We start from the raw sequence: 14,851 nt of genomic DNA, 5'->3' as shown, positions 1-14,851 counted from the left end.
GATATGGGGTGGTATGATTCAACCAGCTTAGAGTCTTATCCTGCCTTGAGAAGTGAGATCACTATTGCCTAATTCCACTCAGATGGTATTGCTAATTCTATGACAGATCTGTCAGCAGCTAAATAAATGTATCTAACATATTTTTCAACATCAAATTGTAAATTCCATCAGGGCCAGTTACACCAGGCTGGAGTTTTGAAATGGTGTCTTTAACTTCCTTGAAGCTGAAAAGGGAAAAGGGGGCAGCACTATTTTTGGAACTAGGTTTGTGGGGTGTGTACTGTAATGGAGTAACTACATTTGGTAACTTTTCTAAGAAGAGATTAAGTTTATCATTGGTTGAAGATTAGGTAGTCCTTCCCATCTGTATTTCTACTGGGATGGGGTTTCTTCTTTTGCACCTGAAAAAATCTGGAAAATTCTTCATAGCTCTTGAACAGGAGTGTTGTGGCCAAATTTGTTGTCAATGAGCCTTCTCTATCCATCTTGTATCTCAGCCTTTAGTGTCTTTTTGAATTCTACTGTCTTTTGCTTAAAAACTACTTTTATTCTTAATGGAGGGGTACCTAGAGAAATTATTTTTTGCTTTTTTCTTCTCTAGGTAGGCTTTCTGGTATTTACAGTTCCATCCCACACTAGAATTTTGTCTTTTGGGATGAGCTTGTTTGTAACCAAATATTCTTTCTGAAGAAGCTATGATAGCTGAAGTAATCTTATTAGATAATGATTCCACTGTCTCATCACTTGTCTCAGTTTCTGAAGCCTTTTGATTTAAGTTGTGTTTCCAAGAGTTCTAGAGTTTTTCTTAGAGTTTCCAGAATTTCACTGGTAGGTACCCTGAACTTTCTGGGTCAATCTCTAGTTTCAATGATACAATCTCATGGTAAGAGTCAAAGTCACAGGGTTTCTGAATTTCTGCACTATTTGCAATATCTGTTGATGTGAACATGAGGTCAATGGTTGAATACTTGCCTGTCCATGGGTTCAGCCATGTCTTTGGGGGTAATAAGGGACAATTTATTTTTGGGGTCCAGGATGTAATTGGTTGTAGAAGTGTCCCATATTCTGTGGTGTAGGCTAAAGTCACTACTAATTATTTTCACAGGGCCATATGTACTCACAATCAGTTTGAATTGCTTCAGGGGGAACTTATTTGTCTTTGGAGCATAACAGTTAGCAATACTAATCCACTTATCACTTCTAAGTAGCTCTATGTCAATTATGCCAACCACTATTTCCCATTATGGACTGGGGTCATGTATCTTAAAAGCAAGGTCATTTTTTACAAGGGACAGTAGAGCACCATCTGCTTTGTGGACTCTGTCCCAAAGGGTAATATTGTACTCTTTTAAAACATGGAAAGTATTCTCTGGTTTTAAGAAGGTTTCTTGAAGAAGAAAGATATCAGGAGCATGCCTGACTAAAATGTTTTGAAGTTCTTTTCCTTTGGCTTGGTTGAATTCCTACATATTTTATTGGAACACTAAAAGGGAGCTAGATATTGGTGTTTGAGGGGTTAACCTGGGTCTCTGTAGCTTATTACTACTACCTTCTGGGATAGGTATAGCCCCCTTTCACTTGTGTTTTCTTTTAACTTTGCCAGGGCTGCTGGTTTGTTTAAGGGCATTACTGGTTGTAGGGCTTTATTCAACTCTGTATAGGTTTTCAGCAATATTGGTCAGGCTTAGGGCAGCAACAACCTACTGGTCTCATTTGGACCCTCAACACCTAAAGCCAAAATCCTAGCACTACAGTTATTTGGGTCAGGGGTGACAAGACTAATAACTGTCCTGTCAGTCATCAAGAATTTCAGAAAAAATTCAATGGGTTAAAAATAATCAGGTAAAACAGCAAAACCAAATCTAATAACTTAAATAGCCTACCTTAATTTTAACAAATTCATACGCTTTTTCTTGAAAAAATTCACTCGCGACTAAATGGGATGTTGCCTTGCTACATAGTTGTTGGGTTTTTTTTTGTCCTGTAAAAAAAAAGCTTTTAGTACTATAGTAAACGGCCTCGTTGTAAACACTGCTTATTAACACTCAAAAAATGGATTAATGTTTAAGGCCTGCTTGAAAAAAAAAAAAATCCTCATTCTATAGTTTGTATGTTTTTTAATGGAATGATTGAAATTTGTGTTAACTAACAGAGGAATGTGCGAATTTTCCGTGTTCAATTTAGAATTTACTGCAATTTCTAACAAATCATAACATTTCTAGGGACACAGTGTTGGATAACTAAAATTCTTCCCAATTAGGAACTTTGGGTGTCTCGGCACCAAAAACTGTCTTGTAGATCTGGAACTGATTGTATATTATAGTTTGTAGATTCCTCCCAGGAGATTTTTATTTGTTAAAGAAGCTCACAGTCATAATTCCTTCAGTGAGGAAGAAGGTGATGTTGGGGAAGATCGGTTCACAAGAATTGTCAAGCCATTTCCAACCACACAAAAAAAATTAGTGCCAATGCCGACGGATATAGGGAATAAATATCCTGGTAAAGAGCATTATATTTTTCGCAAGTAAGGCCAGTTGGACCGATTTTCAGTGTACCATCCTTGTGAAAGACACAACCACTTCTCATTGTTTTTTAAACGAATAGGTGTTGATTATCTTTAGCTATCAAGTCTATCTTTCCGTGGAGTATAAATTCAAAATCAATTAACAAAATTTTCTACCACACGAAAAAAAGAAGAGCCATTGCCGACGGATAGAAGGAATCAATATCCTGGCAAAGTGCGTTATATGTTTCGCGAGTAAGGCCAGTTGAGCCAATTTTCAGTGTACGATCCTTGTGAAAGACATACCCACATCTCATTGTTTTTTCAACAAATAGGTATTGATCATCTTTGGCTATCAAGCCTATCTTTCCGTGGAGATTAAATTCCACACCAAATTACAAAATTTTCTACCACACGAAAAAAAGAAGAGCCATTGCCAACGGATAGAGGGAATCAATATCCTGGCAAATTGGGTTATACTTTTCACCAGTAAGGCCAGTCAGTACAATTTTCAGTATCCTCGTGAAAAACACACCCACATCTCATTGTTCTTTCAACGAATAGGTGAAAAAGAAAAGACTTTTTCATAAAAAAGTGGCTATTTTTAGTGACTCAAAATCTGCACTCCAGCTGGTCTCAAAAATAAATCGTGAAGCTCCTGACAGTCATTTGTCCGCAATTGAGAATTCCCTTCTACAACTTTCCAGACAAATACCAGTCACTGTGGAATCAAAAGAAATGAGGTAGCAGATGAGACTGCACAACAGACAGCAGATAGCATACATCCGGAGTCTAACCAAAAAAATATAGGGGATATAATGAGGAGCAAAATCAATCGTATTTGGACCAAATTATTTCCACAGCTTTCTTTCCCATTTCAATCTAGATTGGCCAGCACTATATATTTTCGAATCCGAGCTGGGTTAGTTTATTTAAATAAAGAAAAATATAGAGCCAAGCAGTCACAAAGCCCATAATGTAGGTTTTGCTACCAGTGGGAAGAATCTCTCCAACACATTCTAGGACCTTTTTCCAAAAAGAAGAAACCTTTTAGAAAAGACTAGAGACCGAGGGTTGCAGCCTACTGTAGCAGCAATACACTTTAAAAATCCATTATCAAAGACTTCTACAACTCTGATTTTCTTGGAAATTTTGGATTTTATAAAGGATATCAACGTTGCCTTGTGATTCCGATACCTTTTCACCATGAAAAAGACAATGGAAAATGAGCTGGTTTAATAGTGAATATTTACTATGCAGAAGAGAGCGAAAGTGAGTAGGAAGAGCCGTATTGGTACCAGCCCGCCTTTAGGCCTTAAACTGCTGGGGACAGGCAGCTCAAGTACTCGCACTTTCCACAAACCAACAGAATGTGGATAAGATGAAAAAGAAGGATTACTAGTGTCATTTTGAAGTCAAAGGGGTGAAAGGACTATATACAGTCCGTATACCTTCATACAAATTCTGGAATTGTAACCTTGAGACGAAAATATTTTTGGAAGCCCATTCACCTACAGGAAAAAGAGGTCGTCAAGTCAAGTCAAGTCAAGACAAGTCAAGTCCTTCGACTAAAGTATAAGGAAAGAAGAAGAAGGTGTCGACCAACTTCGTTTATCAAGCTTTTTTTTCTGTAGCGATTAAATCCAAAACCAAATGAGGGTTAGAAAAATAATAATCTAAATCCAGCTTAAATTCATTGTGTCGTCATCCGTGTTTTTGCAAAAGATATCCAACAACGTCAATTCATCACTTACCAAATACAAATTACAATAGTTCTTCCCATTTTTACCTGCTCCCTTGAACTTAATTTTTTTTTTAGCTAATTTCTATTCGTCAAGACTGTATTCCCGCTCGAGAATTGAATCATAAAATGATTCAATGGACAGTGGAAATTTTCCTCACGAAACTTAAGGGTTGAATTGTAAAATTTCTAAAGATACCTTTATTTTCTAAATTTCTAAAGATACCTTTACACGTTAATAAATCAAACATTTCATCATCTGGAAAGCGTTGCTCCAAGAAGGGAAAGCTATTAAAATCATTGCTTTTTTTGCACTTTCAACTTAGTATCATCAACCATTTCTGAAATATTTCTAATACGTCATCTTGACAACCTGTGTGACCATAGTGTGTTTCGATTTAGTTCCATACAGTTTCAATATATTCCAAATTTTTTGGCTTAACACCCTTCGTTTTAATAGTAGTAGTAGTAGTAGTAGCAGAATTAATAGTAGTATTCGTAGCTTTAGTGCCAGTAGTAGTAGTAGAAGTAGTAATAATAGTAGCAGTAGTAGTAATATGAATAGAAGCAGTAGCATTAGGATGCGAATATTTTCTTTCGTTTAGTTCAACACTCTTCAAATAGATTTCGTTCCATGAACAGCTAAATAATAACCCTTTTCTGGATTTTAAACAAAGCTGTTTGGCAAGCTCTTATGAACTTATTTTGCAATTTCTCGACAAACGAAGATCTCTTACGAAACCTGTCTGACTAGTTTTTTTAGCAAGAAATTAGACACTTCATTTAACCATCAAGCAGTAAGAATATAATTAGGAATTCCAATATTTATAGGCAATCACGCTCCGATTGAGGTGGTGATAGAAAAGTAAGCAGAAGGGGGGGGGGAGTGAGTTGGTAGCAGAAGCCATGGTACCCGTCGGGTGTGCCCTTTAAATTGCGGGGACAAGGTAGCCAACCCTCAACACTTCCCTTACTTTTATCGTAAGGAAACCACCAGTAAAATGGGTGATAATCGCTCTGGAATAATGTCGAAGAGAACTAGTTTTGGATGCAGCTGCTGTTGCGGTCGCAAAGTATGCTTTTTGGAACAAAGTTTTGCCTGGAGAAATTTGCCCAAGACTTGCAAGAGATAAGGCTGCACAGAGTCATTTACGTGATATTCTTGAGCTGCTGGCGAAATGTGATTCTGAAGTTTTAACCGTACCTATGTATGTTATCTTGTCAGCTAATGAAGTTTCTTCGGTTCCTGACCTGATGTTTTCACATCTATCCTCGAAGCTCACACGAATGGAAAAAGTCCTTAATGCTGTTTCGTCTCGTGCGGAAGTTTATGATAACCATTTTCCGACCCTTCCTCAACTTATTGAACCAAATGTCTTAACGACTATTGTGGTTTCCAAGATCCCTGCTTCACTTGACAATCCAATCAAAAGAAAAGAAATGCAGGATAAAGTTACTGGTCATGAATGTGTTAGTAGTGTAAAAGCCAAAAAAAAAGACCAACTGATTGTTCATATAGACAAATCTGCAGTGAATGACTTTTGCTCTTTGATTAAAAATACGGTAACATCTTGTGCGACAAATATTGTCACAAAAAATATTTGGAATTGCTAAAGGAATTCCTCTTGACTTTGATGTTGACCAATTCTGCAGTGAGCCAGGCATAGCATCGGCTAGTCGTCTTGGTGCCTCTACAGTTGTCAAGATTGAGTTTACAAATCTATTGTCAAAGGCTCGGTTGCTAAAAACAGGACTAAAAATCGGCTATGAACTTATTCGAGTCTCTGAGTTTCTGACCCCACCTAGATGCTGTCACAAGTGTAGATCCCCCAGCCATATCCAGTCCACCTGTTCCAGTTCAAATCCAAAGTGCGGAATCTGCTCAGGGCCTCATGTCTCTTTGAAAGAGTCTCCCTGTAAACTCCCTGCGAAATGTGCGAATTGTGGTGGTCCGCATGTGTCGTTTAGCCTAAAATGTCAAGTCCTTAAGAAAGTGATTTCTGCTGCCAAGTGGTGGCTCGCTCGATATCCCTACTCTCTTTTAATATTAATGGCACTAAGGATAAAGCCTCTGTGATCAACGAGCTCATAAATGATTACGATAAAGTCTGCTTACACGAACACCTGCTCTCTTCCACCAGGTCCCGTTTCCTACAACGAAGTACATCACATCAGTTATTTCTTATAAATGCCCGCACAACTTTTGGCAGACCCTTTGGAAGGCTTGCATGTTTTGTGAAGCGGAGTTTAAGTGGTCTAAATCCCACTTGCTTGTGCTTGAATGATCATTTTCTTGCCATCCAGTTAGGCAATACTGTTATAATTAACACTTATTTTCCACATAATGCACGTGTAATTGATTCTATGACGCTAAAGCTTGCTCCTCGTTATGCTCAGCTGTGAAGCAATTCGCAGATTCCGAACTTACATATCTGATTGCTGGTGACTTGAACTGCAATATTTTAGATAGCTCGACCAGAACTCACTGCTTGCTAGATTTAGTTCCTGATTATAAAATTGTGCCAAAGGATCAGTCCTGTACTTACATCCATCATTCAGGAAGTGTATCAAATATCGACCATGTAATCTGTTCGCCAAGTCTCAGTATTTCTGAAGTGCATGTCCTTACGGATGAACAAGACATTGATCATATGGCGATGTCACTTACGTTTTGCCAATCTGATGTTCCTGTATAAGCCCTCACGGTGTTTCGACAAGTATAATTGGAATCGTGGAAATATTGCCCTTTACTGTGTCACGCTTGCTACACTACTTAGTTCTATTCATATTCCGTTTCATTTGCTCCAGACGCAGGTGCCTGTGAAAAATGTGGTTGCCGATATTAACCTGTACTATTCTCAAATTATTTCGTATTTGAAAAACGCTGAGTCTTGTGCTGTCCCTTGTGAACGAGTTAGGTTAGGGACTCGTCAACATGTGTGGAATAATGATTCAGAGTTGAAGTCGATTAAGAACCGTGCAAAGTTATGGTTGCGTATATGGTCAGAATGTGGAATCGCATGTTAGAATCATGTTTTCAGTATTAAAAATGGCACTAAATCTGCTTATAAGAAATACCTTCGTGAAGTCCGATTTCGGGGTCTTGATTTTCCGTCAAATCCAAGTGATTGGAAGAATGTTTAAAATTCCAGTAAATTATTATTGATGATCCTGGCAATTATATTTCTAAGTCAGCCTGGGAATCGCATTATACTACTATTTTTTCCCGGATTAATTATGCAGTTTATTCACATTTTCCAGCTGTTTTGAAACGTATGCTACCGTCTGCTTTATCTCAGCAGGATATATTACCGATATCCGCTGATTCAATTTACCTGGCTATTAAAAGGCTTAAGTCTAAGTCAGTTGACACCGATGGAATATCAGTGAATCATTTAAAACCTGATTGCCACCCTTTAATATGGCATTTACAACTACTTTTTCAAATGTGTTTGTGTTGTTCTGTCGTGCCAGACAGTTTCTTGTGTGGCACAGTTACTTCTATTTTAAAAAGGGGGAAAGATCCATTTTCATGTTCATCTTATCGTCCTACCACTGTTTCTTGTACCTTAAGCAAAGTCCTTGAGTATTTACTTCTCCTTTCTATAACAGATAATATAAATTTTGGAGTTAACCAGTTTGGTTTTCAGCGTGGTCTAGGATGTCAGCATGTCCATAAAGTTCTTTCTACTCTGCTTTCTGATGCTTCCGGGAAGGACTATGATCCTCATTTTTGTTCTTTAGATCTATCTAAGGCTTTTGATTCTGTAGTTCACTCCCAAGCCCTGTTTTCTTTGCTCAAATGTGAAGTGAATGTTTCTATTGTTTCTTTATTAAAATTTTGGTATGGTCGTTCTTTCCTTCATGTTAAATCTTCTCCTTCTGATCCTCCTATGTTAAAGATCTCCGCAAAACAAGGTGTAAGACAAGGTGGAGTTTTATCTCCATCAATTTTCAAAATTTGTATTGCTGATATTTTAAATAGTCTTCCAACAACTTACCATTAAGGTAGTTCAGATGTCTCATATCTTGATTATGCAGACGATATTCTTCTCATTAGTAGAACTAAATCTGGGCTTTCGGCTTCTGTTCGTTCTATCTCTACTGCTTTCTCGAATATAGGTCTAATCCTTAACCCTGATAAATGTGAATTCCTTGATTTTGGTCCTTCTCCTAACCTATCTTCTAGACTTAATTGTTCTGAATTTAGCGTTCCGTGCGTGACTTCTTTAAGGTAGTTGGGCATTACCCTTACTAACAATTTAGTCTTTTTTCGTAATAAAATTGTTTCTGACGCTAAGGTTAAACTTCAAGTGGGTTGTTCTAAAATTGTTGCGAACAGGGGCAAATACAACCGCAAAACCCTTTCACAAATTTATTCTTGCATTTGTGATCACTCGGTTTTATATCTTTCTGGATTGTATCCTGTTTTAAAAAGAAAAGATTTAAAGGCTCTCAAGTCATCTTATTTTCGTTTCCTCCGTTTTTTGTTGTATCTTTCTCCCTGGTGCAAGAACAGTGATATGGTAACAAATTTCGGGGCTCCAGATTTATTAAATAAACTTAAAGTCCCTTTTCATGATCTTCTAAAATGTTTTCTACAGTAATTTAATGTGTTATCAGAAGTTGTTTTTTTCTGTGTTTGTTTTTATGCTCCGCTGTTTCAAGTGGGTCACAAATAAATTATTATGAAAATCCCCCACAACAAGCCCTATTAGTTTCAATTACCACACTAAACTGTTCCTAATATATTGCTGTTACACTCTTTGGACAACCTGCATACATATGGTGTCTCGTGATTCAGTTTACCTTCCCCCTCATAAATCCTTGAAAATTACCCTTTCATACCCCTAGGTATAGCTATAATAATAATCACAGTAGAAGCATTGTTATTACTAGTAATAGTGTCCTGGCGACTATGTATAACATATTGCCTTTTGGTCAGTAGAACATCTCTCTGACCAAGTCCTGGAAGTTACAACCTAATACAATTAGAAATTGCTGTGACATTGCTGATAGGTCCTTTTGATAATCTGTATGTTCCTATATTTCTTGAAATTTTCATCTCAATGCTCTTAATCTTACATGTAGTTGCAGTAGAAATAGTAGTTGAAGTAGTATTTGTAGTAGTAGTAAATGTAGCAGTGATAGTAGTATTAGCAGAAGTGTGCACATATTGCCGTTTGGTCGGGTGATCTTCATCTTAAAGCTTTCTCTGAAACTTCCAACTTAATTGTATACACAAATCAATTCTTGAGATACACTCTTTTGACAATGTGCAAGCACAGAGCGCCTTTTGATTTACTTCGTATTCCTATCAATATAATAAATGGAGTAGTGTGGTAGCAGTAGTGTCGGTAGTTGTATTATTATTGATAACATGTAAATGTTGCCTTTTTGATCGTCTCCCTTATCATTTCCTGAAAGTTCCAAATTAAAATACTCAGTCATTCCTAAGTTACCCAATTTATACAATCCGTATATGCATAACGTTTTTTGATTTAGTTCAACAGTCCGTCAACATTCTTTAAAAGGCTCAATTGAATGCCCTTCGTCATCTTAAATAGTTAACTTCAAAATGCATAGCTTTCTCAGTAATATTTATTATATATAAACAATGAACGAATTGCCTAACTTACAGCCTTCACCCTGAGGACTGTGGGGAAGTTGACATTTCCAAAGGCATTATTATTAGACCTTTCCACAATGCTGCACAAAATAGCTCTGTTAAACTTTTGATTGTATGTTTTTTGGGGTGAGGGGGGGGGGTCTTTATCCTCCATTCGCTTTTGAATCATAAAAAGGGCACAACAACTTAGGATTTCCAATCACATCAGCCCCATCCGATCCAAAGTCTGCGCGATCCCCGGTACCATAAAACCTTATATGCCTTGAGGCATATCTTGCAAACCTTGCCCCTTAGCTCTAGGGGGTTGTGCCAAACCTGAAGACACTTTTATATGCTCTTTGGACAATTTGAAACAAAATGAATATCTCAAAATTTGTCAATCTCAAAGATATAACGAGAGGGGGCCTTTTTCTGGGAGGAGGGCTAGTTGGATTTGTTTGGAAAAGTGATTGGCGTGGGGAGGGGGGCTGGTTTCTCTCCAATCACTTTCGACTATTAAATCGAGCACTATAAGTTGCAATTTCAAATTGAATGAGACCCTTTCAAAGCTTCTACGACAACTCCTTCCATACGAAGTGCCCTGGTTAAAAAAAATAGCACAAAAATAAATAATAGATTGTGCCTACATCACTCATTACATATGCAGCGCTATTTCGGTGGCTTTTTTAAGCGTTTTGGCTGTTCTGATAAAGGTGGGAAGACGCGATTTTTCCCCTCAAATTTAACAAACACTGGAATATAGTTTGGGTTACATGAAATTTGGTCATTATTCTTAGGTTCGGGATTCCATGACTACTTATCTCTGGGACCCTGAGGTTCCTTCAGTTAATAACAGTACTTGACGATTAAAGTGTGTTTTTGATGTTTTTGTTTTGGAAAAATTATTGACATACGAGCTTTTAAAACTAGCTATAAAACAGGCAACAAGATGCCTGATCAGTGGTGCAGGAGAGCAGGGGGAGTTGCCCCTAGGTTTTCAAACATACCTATATTTAACGTTTTTTGGCATTTCATTAAAAAACAATAATAAACGACAAAATTAATCCTCTAGCTTTTGAAAATACTTTCCCCCTCTACCCAAACTTTTTTCCTAGTTTATTTTATATTTTATACTCTGCTACTTAAAAGGAAAAGGTATTCATTCATGAGGGTCACTTTGGTCAATTACGCTAGAAATTGAATTCTTAAAAATAAAAAGCGTTCTGAGTTGGCTTTCTTCATGGACCTCCAAAATATCATTGTGGACCCTGACTTGTTGTGTTTTGCCTTTGGACACCCTGGAAATATTATGTGGACCCCTAGGGTCCATGTGGACCCCGGTTGAGAACCACTGGTCTAGGGGATGTTGGAACATATTTACCTGTCTCGTCAGCTGAACGCTCGAGATCTCGTTGTGAAGCCCGCGAAAATAAAAATAAGGAGTGTTGTCCCAAAAGCTATTGCAGATCTTATGGCATTTTTATCTACTGCAATAAGGAAAAACCTGCTTTCTTGAGCATCAGACGAACAAGATTGAAGGATGTCCGAATAAATATCAATTTTAGTTGACAACCTGTTATAAAGTCTCATTATTTTAATATAATTGTAGTTTTCAGCAAAGTCGCATTTGGCAGCTAATAGAGTGACGAGATCTGTAGATCCCATTTAAGTGTGGGATGAATGGTAAGAATTAGGGATTAGGAAAAATACCTAAAAATCACAGAAAATTAGCGTGAATAAGCATCCAAAGTAAAAAAAAAAATATTTGTTAGCTAGAAATAAATCCGCCCTGAAAGGGCTAAATTTTACTCTTGTATGGAATTTTGATAGACACATTATAATAGAAGCATATCCCGAGACCATCATTCCTCTCTCATAAAATACGAGGGTTCAATAGCCATTGAACCCTGTTCTTTGGAAGGTTCGTAAAGAAACCAAATCCAATGCTTAACAGATTCAACTGATGGATCCTTCACTCGATTGAGCGAAAGTAAAAGGATGACTAAAGTAAATCGACCATACATTGTCTAAAGATGACTCGCAACTATAAAACATATATACGAAATTTGACCATGCTGACATATTCTGTTGAACTTATGGATATAATCAGAAATGATAAAATTGGTGACATAGGCAGTTCTTTGGTCTTTTGGATACGACCATTACAGACACTTCTGCTTCTTATCTGACAATGAAACTACTGAGGGCAAAAATCTCAAAGATAAAATTTAGAAGAAGGTTATCCAAATGTCTAATACAGTTAATGGTAAAGCTGCCTATGGAGACGACAGGGAGACACCCTCATTCCGAACCTCAGTTAGTTACTGTTAAAAATCAAAATCTGAAAAGAAGGAAGGTAACTTCTACCGTACCAGATGATGTTGGTCAAGGGCAAACCAGTTCTATCGTATATGGACTTCAATTAAAATCAAGTAGTTGTGGGCATCAAGTCATGGCTAATTGTAGGAAAAGCCAAGACATATAGTCCGAGTGATTCAGAGGCAAATCTGGCACAAGTCCTTATTAGGATTGTAAAAAATGACATCAGTTCATTTATTGATAGATAATTCTATCTATCATCCGTCCATCCGTCATTCCTAGGGTAGAACTAAGGTAGATAGTCATAGAACTAAGGGATGAAAGAACTAGATTGATTTTGGGTTGATGCGTGACGGACAATTTCTACTGACTAGTAAGCAAAAACTGGGACTGAATTTGCTTTGACTCACAGGCGAGCAAGTGAAACCTAAGCCTAATAGGCTTGGCCGCTTTTGATGGGGAATAACCTCAAAAATTTTAAGCCCAGGCAGTTTGAAGCAATTACGACTATCTCTATGTTCTACAAAAAAAAAAAAACTTCCTGTAGTTATAGTTTTATTCACACTCAAGATCCATCATACTTCAGAATCCAGTTTGTAACTGATTTTATTAAACATATTCTATCTCTTCAACAGCTATCTTATCAGGAGGACCACATGGCACCAGCTCATCAGCAGCTTCTTTATCTTTGGTAACAAACTTTTCTGTGCCATGGTCCTCTCGTACATGACGAGTTAGTTCGAACATAGTAATAAATGCCTCGTCACAGTTTTTACAGTGGTAGCGCTTTTTGTGTTGATGTGTCAACTAAAAATATATAATCAAACATTAGCTTTGAAATACACTATTTAACAAGAAAAAATTATTCTTTTTTTGCTAAATACGTAAACATATTTAAACATGTTTAGAAGATGTATTTTGCACATCATACTTAATTTTATACAGAACTGTAGCTATTGGGGCTATGAGGCAGGATTAAGGATAATATTAATTATTTGAAAAACCTTCTCTTTAATAATAATCAGTTTCTCAAATTCTTGGAACAATTGCACTCTTATATAAATTTTGGTAAAACAAATATAGAATATATTATTTTTTATCAAAATCCATTACATGATCCCTCCAAGACTGGATAATTAAATTTTTATGCAGTGATTCAGTGGTAGATCACTGATTTACTACGAAAGTATAGTAGCAATTTTGACACTTATTGTTGAACATGCTGTTAATTTGAACTTGATTTTTTTTAAACACAGTTTTTATTATTATTTCTTTATCTAAGAAAGCTCACCTTCAATCCATAAACTAAGTCAGAAAAACAGTTTTATTCAGTTTTGCGACACTATCTTTTATGCTGAATAGAGTTTTTCTGAGGTATCCTGAGAGCCCTTTAGAGTGGTTTCAACATAAGTAAAATGATCCATAACTGTGATCAGGTATACAAGCAGGATTTTACCTTAGAGAGAGTACAGACGTAGGAGTGGCACACAAAATGGAAAAACAACAAATTATATAAAAAATACAAGATACAAAAAGGAAAAACACAGATATCAAACAGTTTGTGGTAACGAACTGTAAGTAAGAAGGGACCACAATAGTACCGAAATTTTGAAAAACGGAATTTCGATACCAATAGATACATCAAAAGAATTGGATTTTATCTTGATTTTAAATATATAAGTTTCATCAAGTTTAGTCCTACCCATCAAAAGTTACGAAAATTTGCCTTATTTTCAAAAAAGAGGGAAACATCCCCTAAAAGGCATAGAATCTTAATCACACCATCAAATTCAGCGTATCAGAGAACCCTAATGTGGAGGTCTCAAGCTCCTATCTGCAAAAACGTAGAATTTTGTACTTTTTGCCAGAAGATAGATCACGCTTGAAAGTATATATATAGACGGCTTGAAAGCATCCGTGCTTAAGCGGTAAAGATGGGTTCCCATGTCAAAAGGACTATATTGTTGGTAGCAGTGTAGTACATGGCTACCATTTGAGCAACAGTCTAACCATTCAAGGCCTTAAGGATCCGTGGACCTCTGACTAGCAAGCCAGTGGAGACCCAAGGAGAGTGAGAGAGTGGGTTTCAACCATTCAGGCTACTTGACTCAGCAACCTTGTCGAGAAATGTCCAAATTGTGTTTAATTAATTAATTGAAAATTTGCTACCGGAACCCCTGATGATATCCACAGACCTTATATGAGGGGTCACTATAGAAAAGAAAAAATGGAGCGTGTGTGATGGAAGCCGCAAACATGAGCTATATGGGATCCATTTCAAAATGAATATAGTGTTTGTATTGGATATAGCAGATGGTTACCGCTTGAGCAATAATCTTGTTTTTTACCTCCAAACTACAACCGATTTAATCAGAAGCAGGTTCAGGTGTCCTGGTTTTATAATCGCTGTGGATGTCAACCAGACTAAAAAAAGTTGGCTTACGACCAGCCTCCCTCTGAAGCAGATTGTCGACATCCCCGCCCACTCATACGGCAGTAGCCTGAACCTTAACCTAACGAGCACCGAAGACTTCTACCTCCCCCCGTCTTCCCTAGGACCAACTGGGGTTTTCGATCACCATGCCCTGATACTGAAAGCCAAAATTTCTGTGAAGAAACCTATGCTTTCACGAATGACAACAAGGCCCCTAACAGACTCGGCCATACGTGAATACGGCCG

The 14,851-nt window shown here is 37.2% G+C and overlaps 2 protein-coding genes across 3 annotated transcripts in view; both read right to left on the bottom strand.

Annotated features, from left to right (window-relative positions):
- Positions 1-1,948, bottom strand: part of LOC136024892 (zinc finger protein 184-like) — a 48,465-nt gene extending 46,517 nt beyond the window's left edge. The window contains exon 1 of one of the 2 annotated variants that reach the window (XM_065700429.1): positions 1,884-1,948. The gene's annotated coding sequence lies outside the window, so the exon portion shown is untranslated. Of the gene's footprint in view, positions 1-137; positions 250-1,883 lie in introns of those variants that run through there. The other variant, XM_065700428.1, reaches the window with a different exon arrangement.
- A 10,761-nt stretch (positions 1,949-12,709) lies between these two features.
- The window catches only part of LOC136025463 (uncharacterized), a 190,634-nt gene continuing 188,492 nt past the window's right edge, over positions 12,710-14,851 (bottom strand). Inside the window, exon 30 of the mRNA XM_065701494.1 lies at positions 12,710-12,978. Within this exon, the coding sequence (XP_065557566.1) occupies positions 12,781-12,978 (198 nt within the window). The 3' untranslated portion in view covers positions 12,710-12,780. The remainder of the gene's footprint in view (positions 12,979-14,851) is intronic.

This window comes from Artemia franciscana, chromosome 3 (assembly GCF_032884065.1).
Source record: "Artemia franciscana chromosome 3, ASM3288406v1, whole genome shotgun sequence".
Classification (NCBI taxonomy): Eukaryota; Metazoa; Arthropoda; class Branchiopoda; order Anostraca; family Artemiidae; genus Artemia; species Artemia franciscana.
This window is presented reverse-complemented; position numbering and strand designations above follow the sequence as displayed.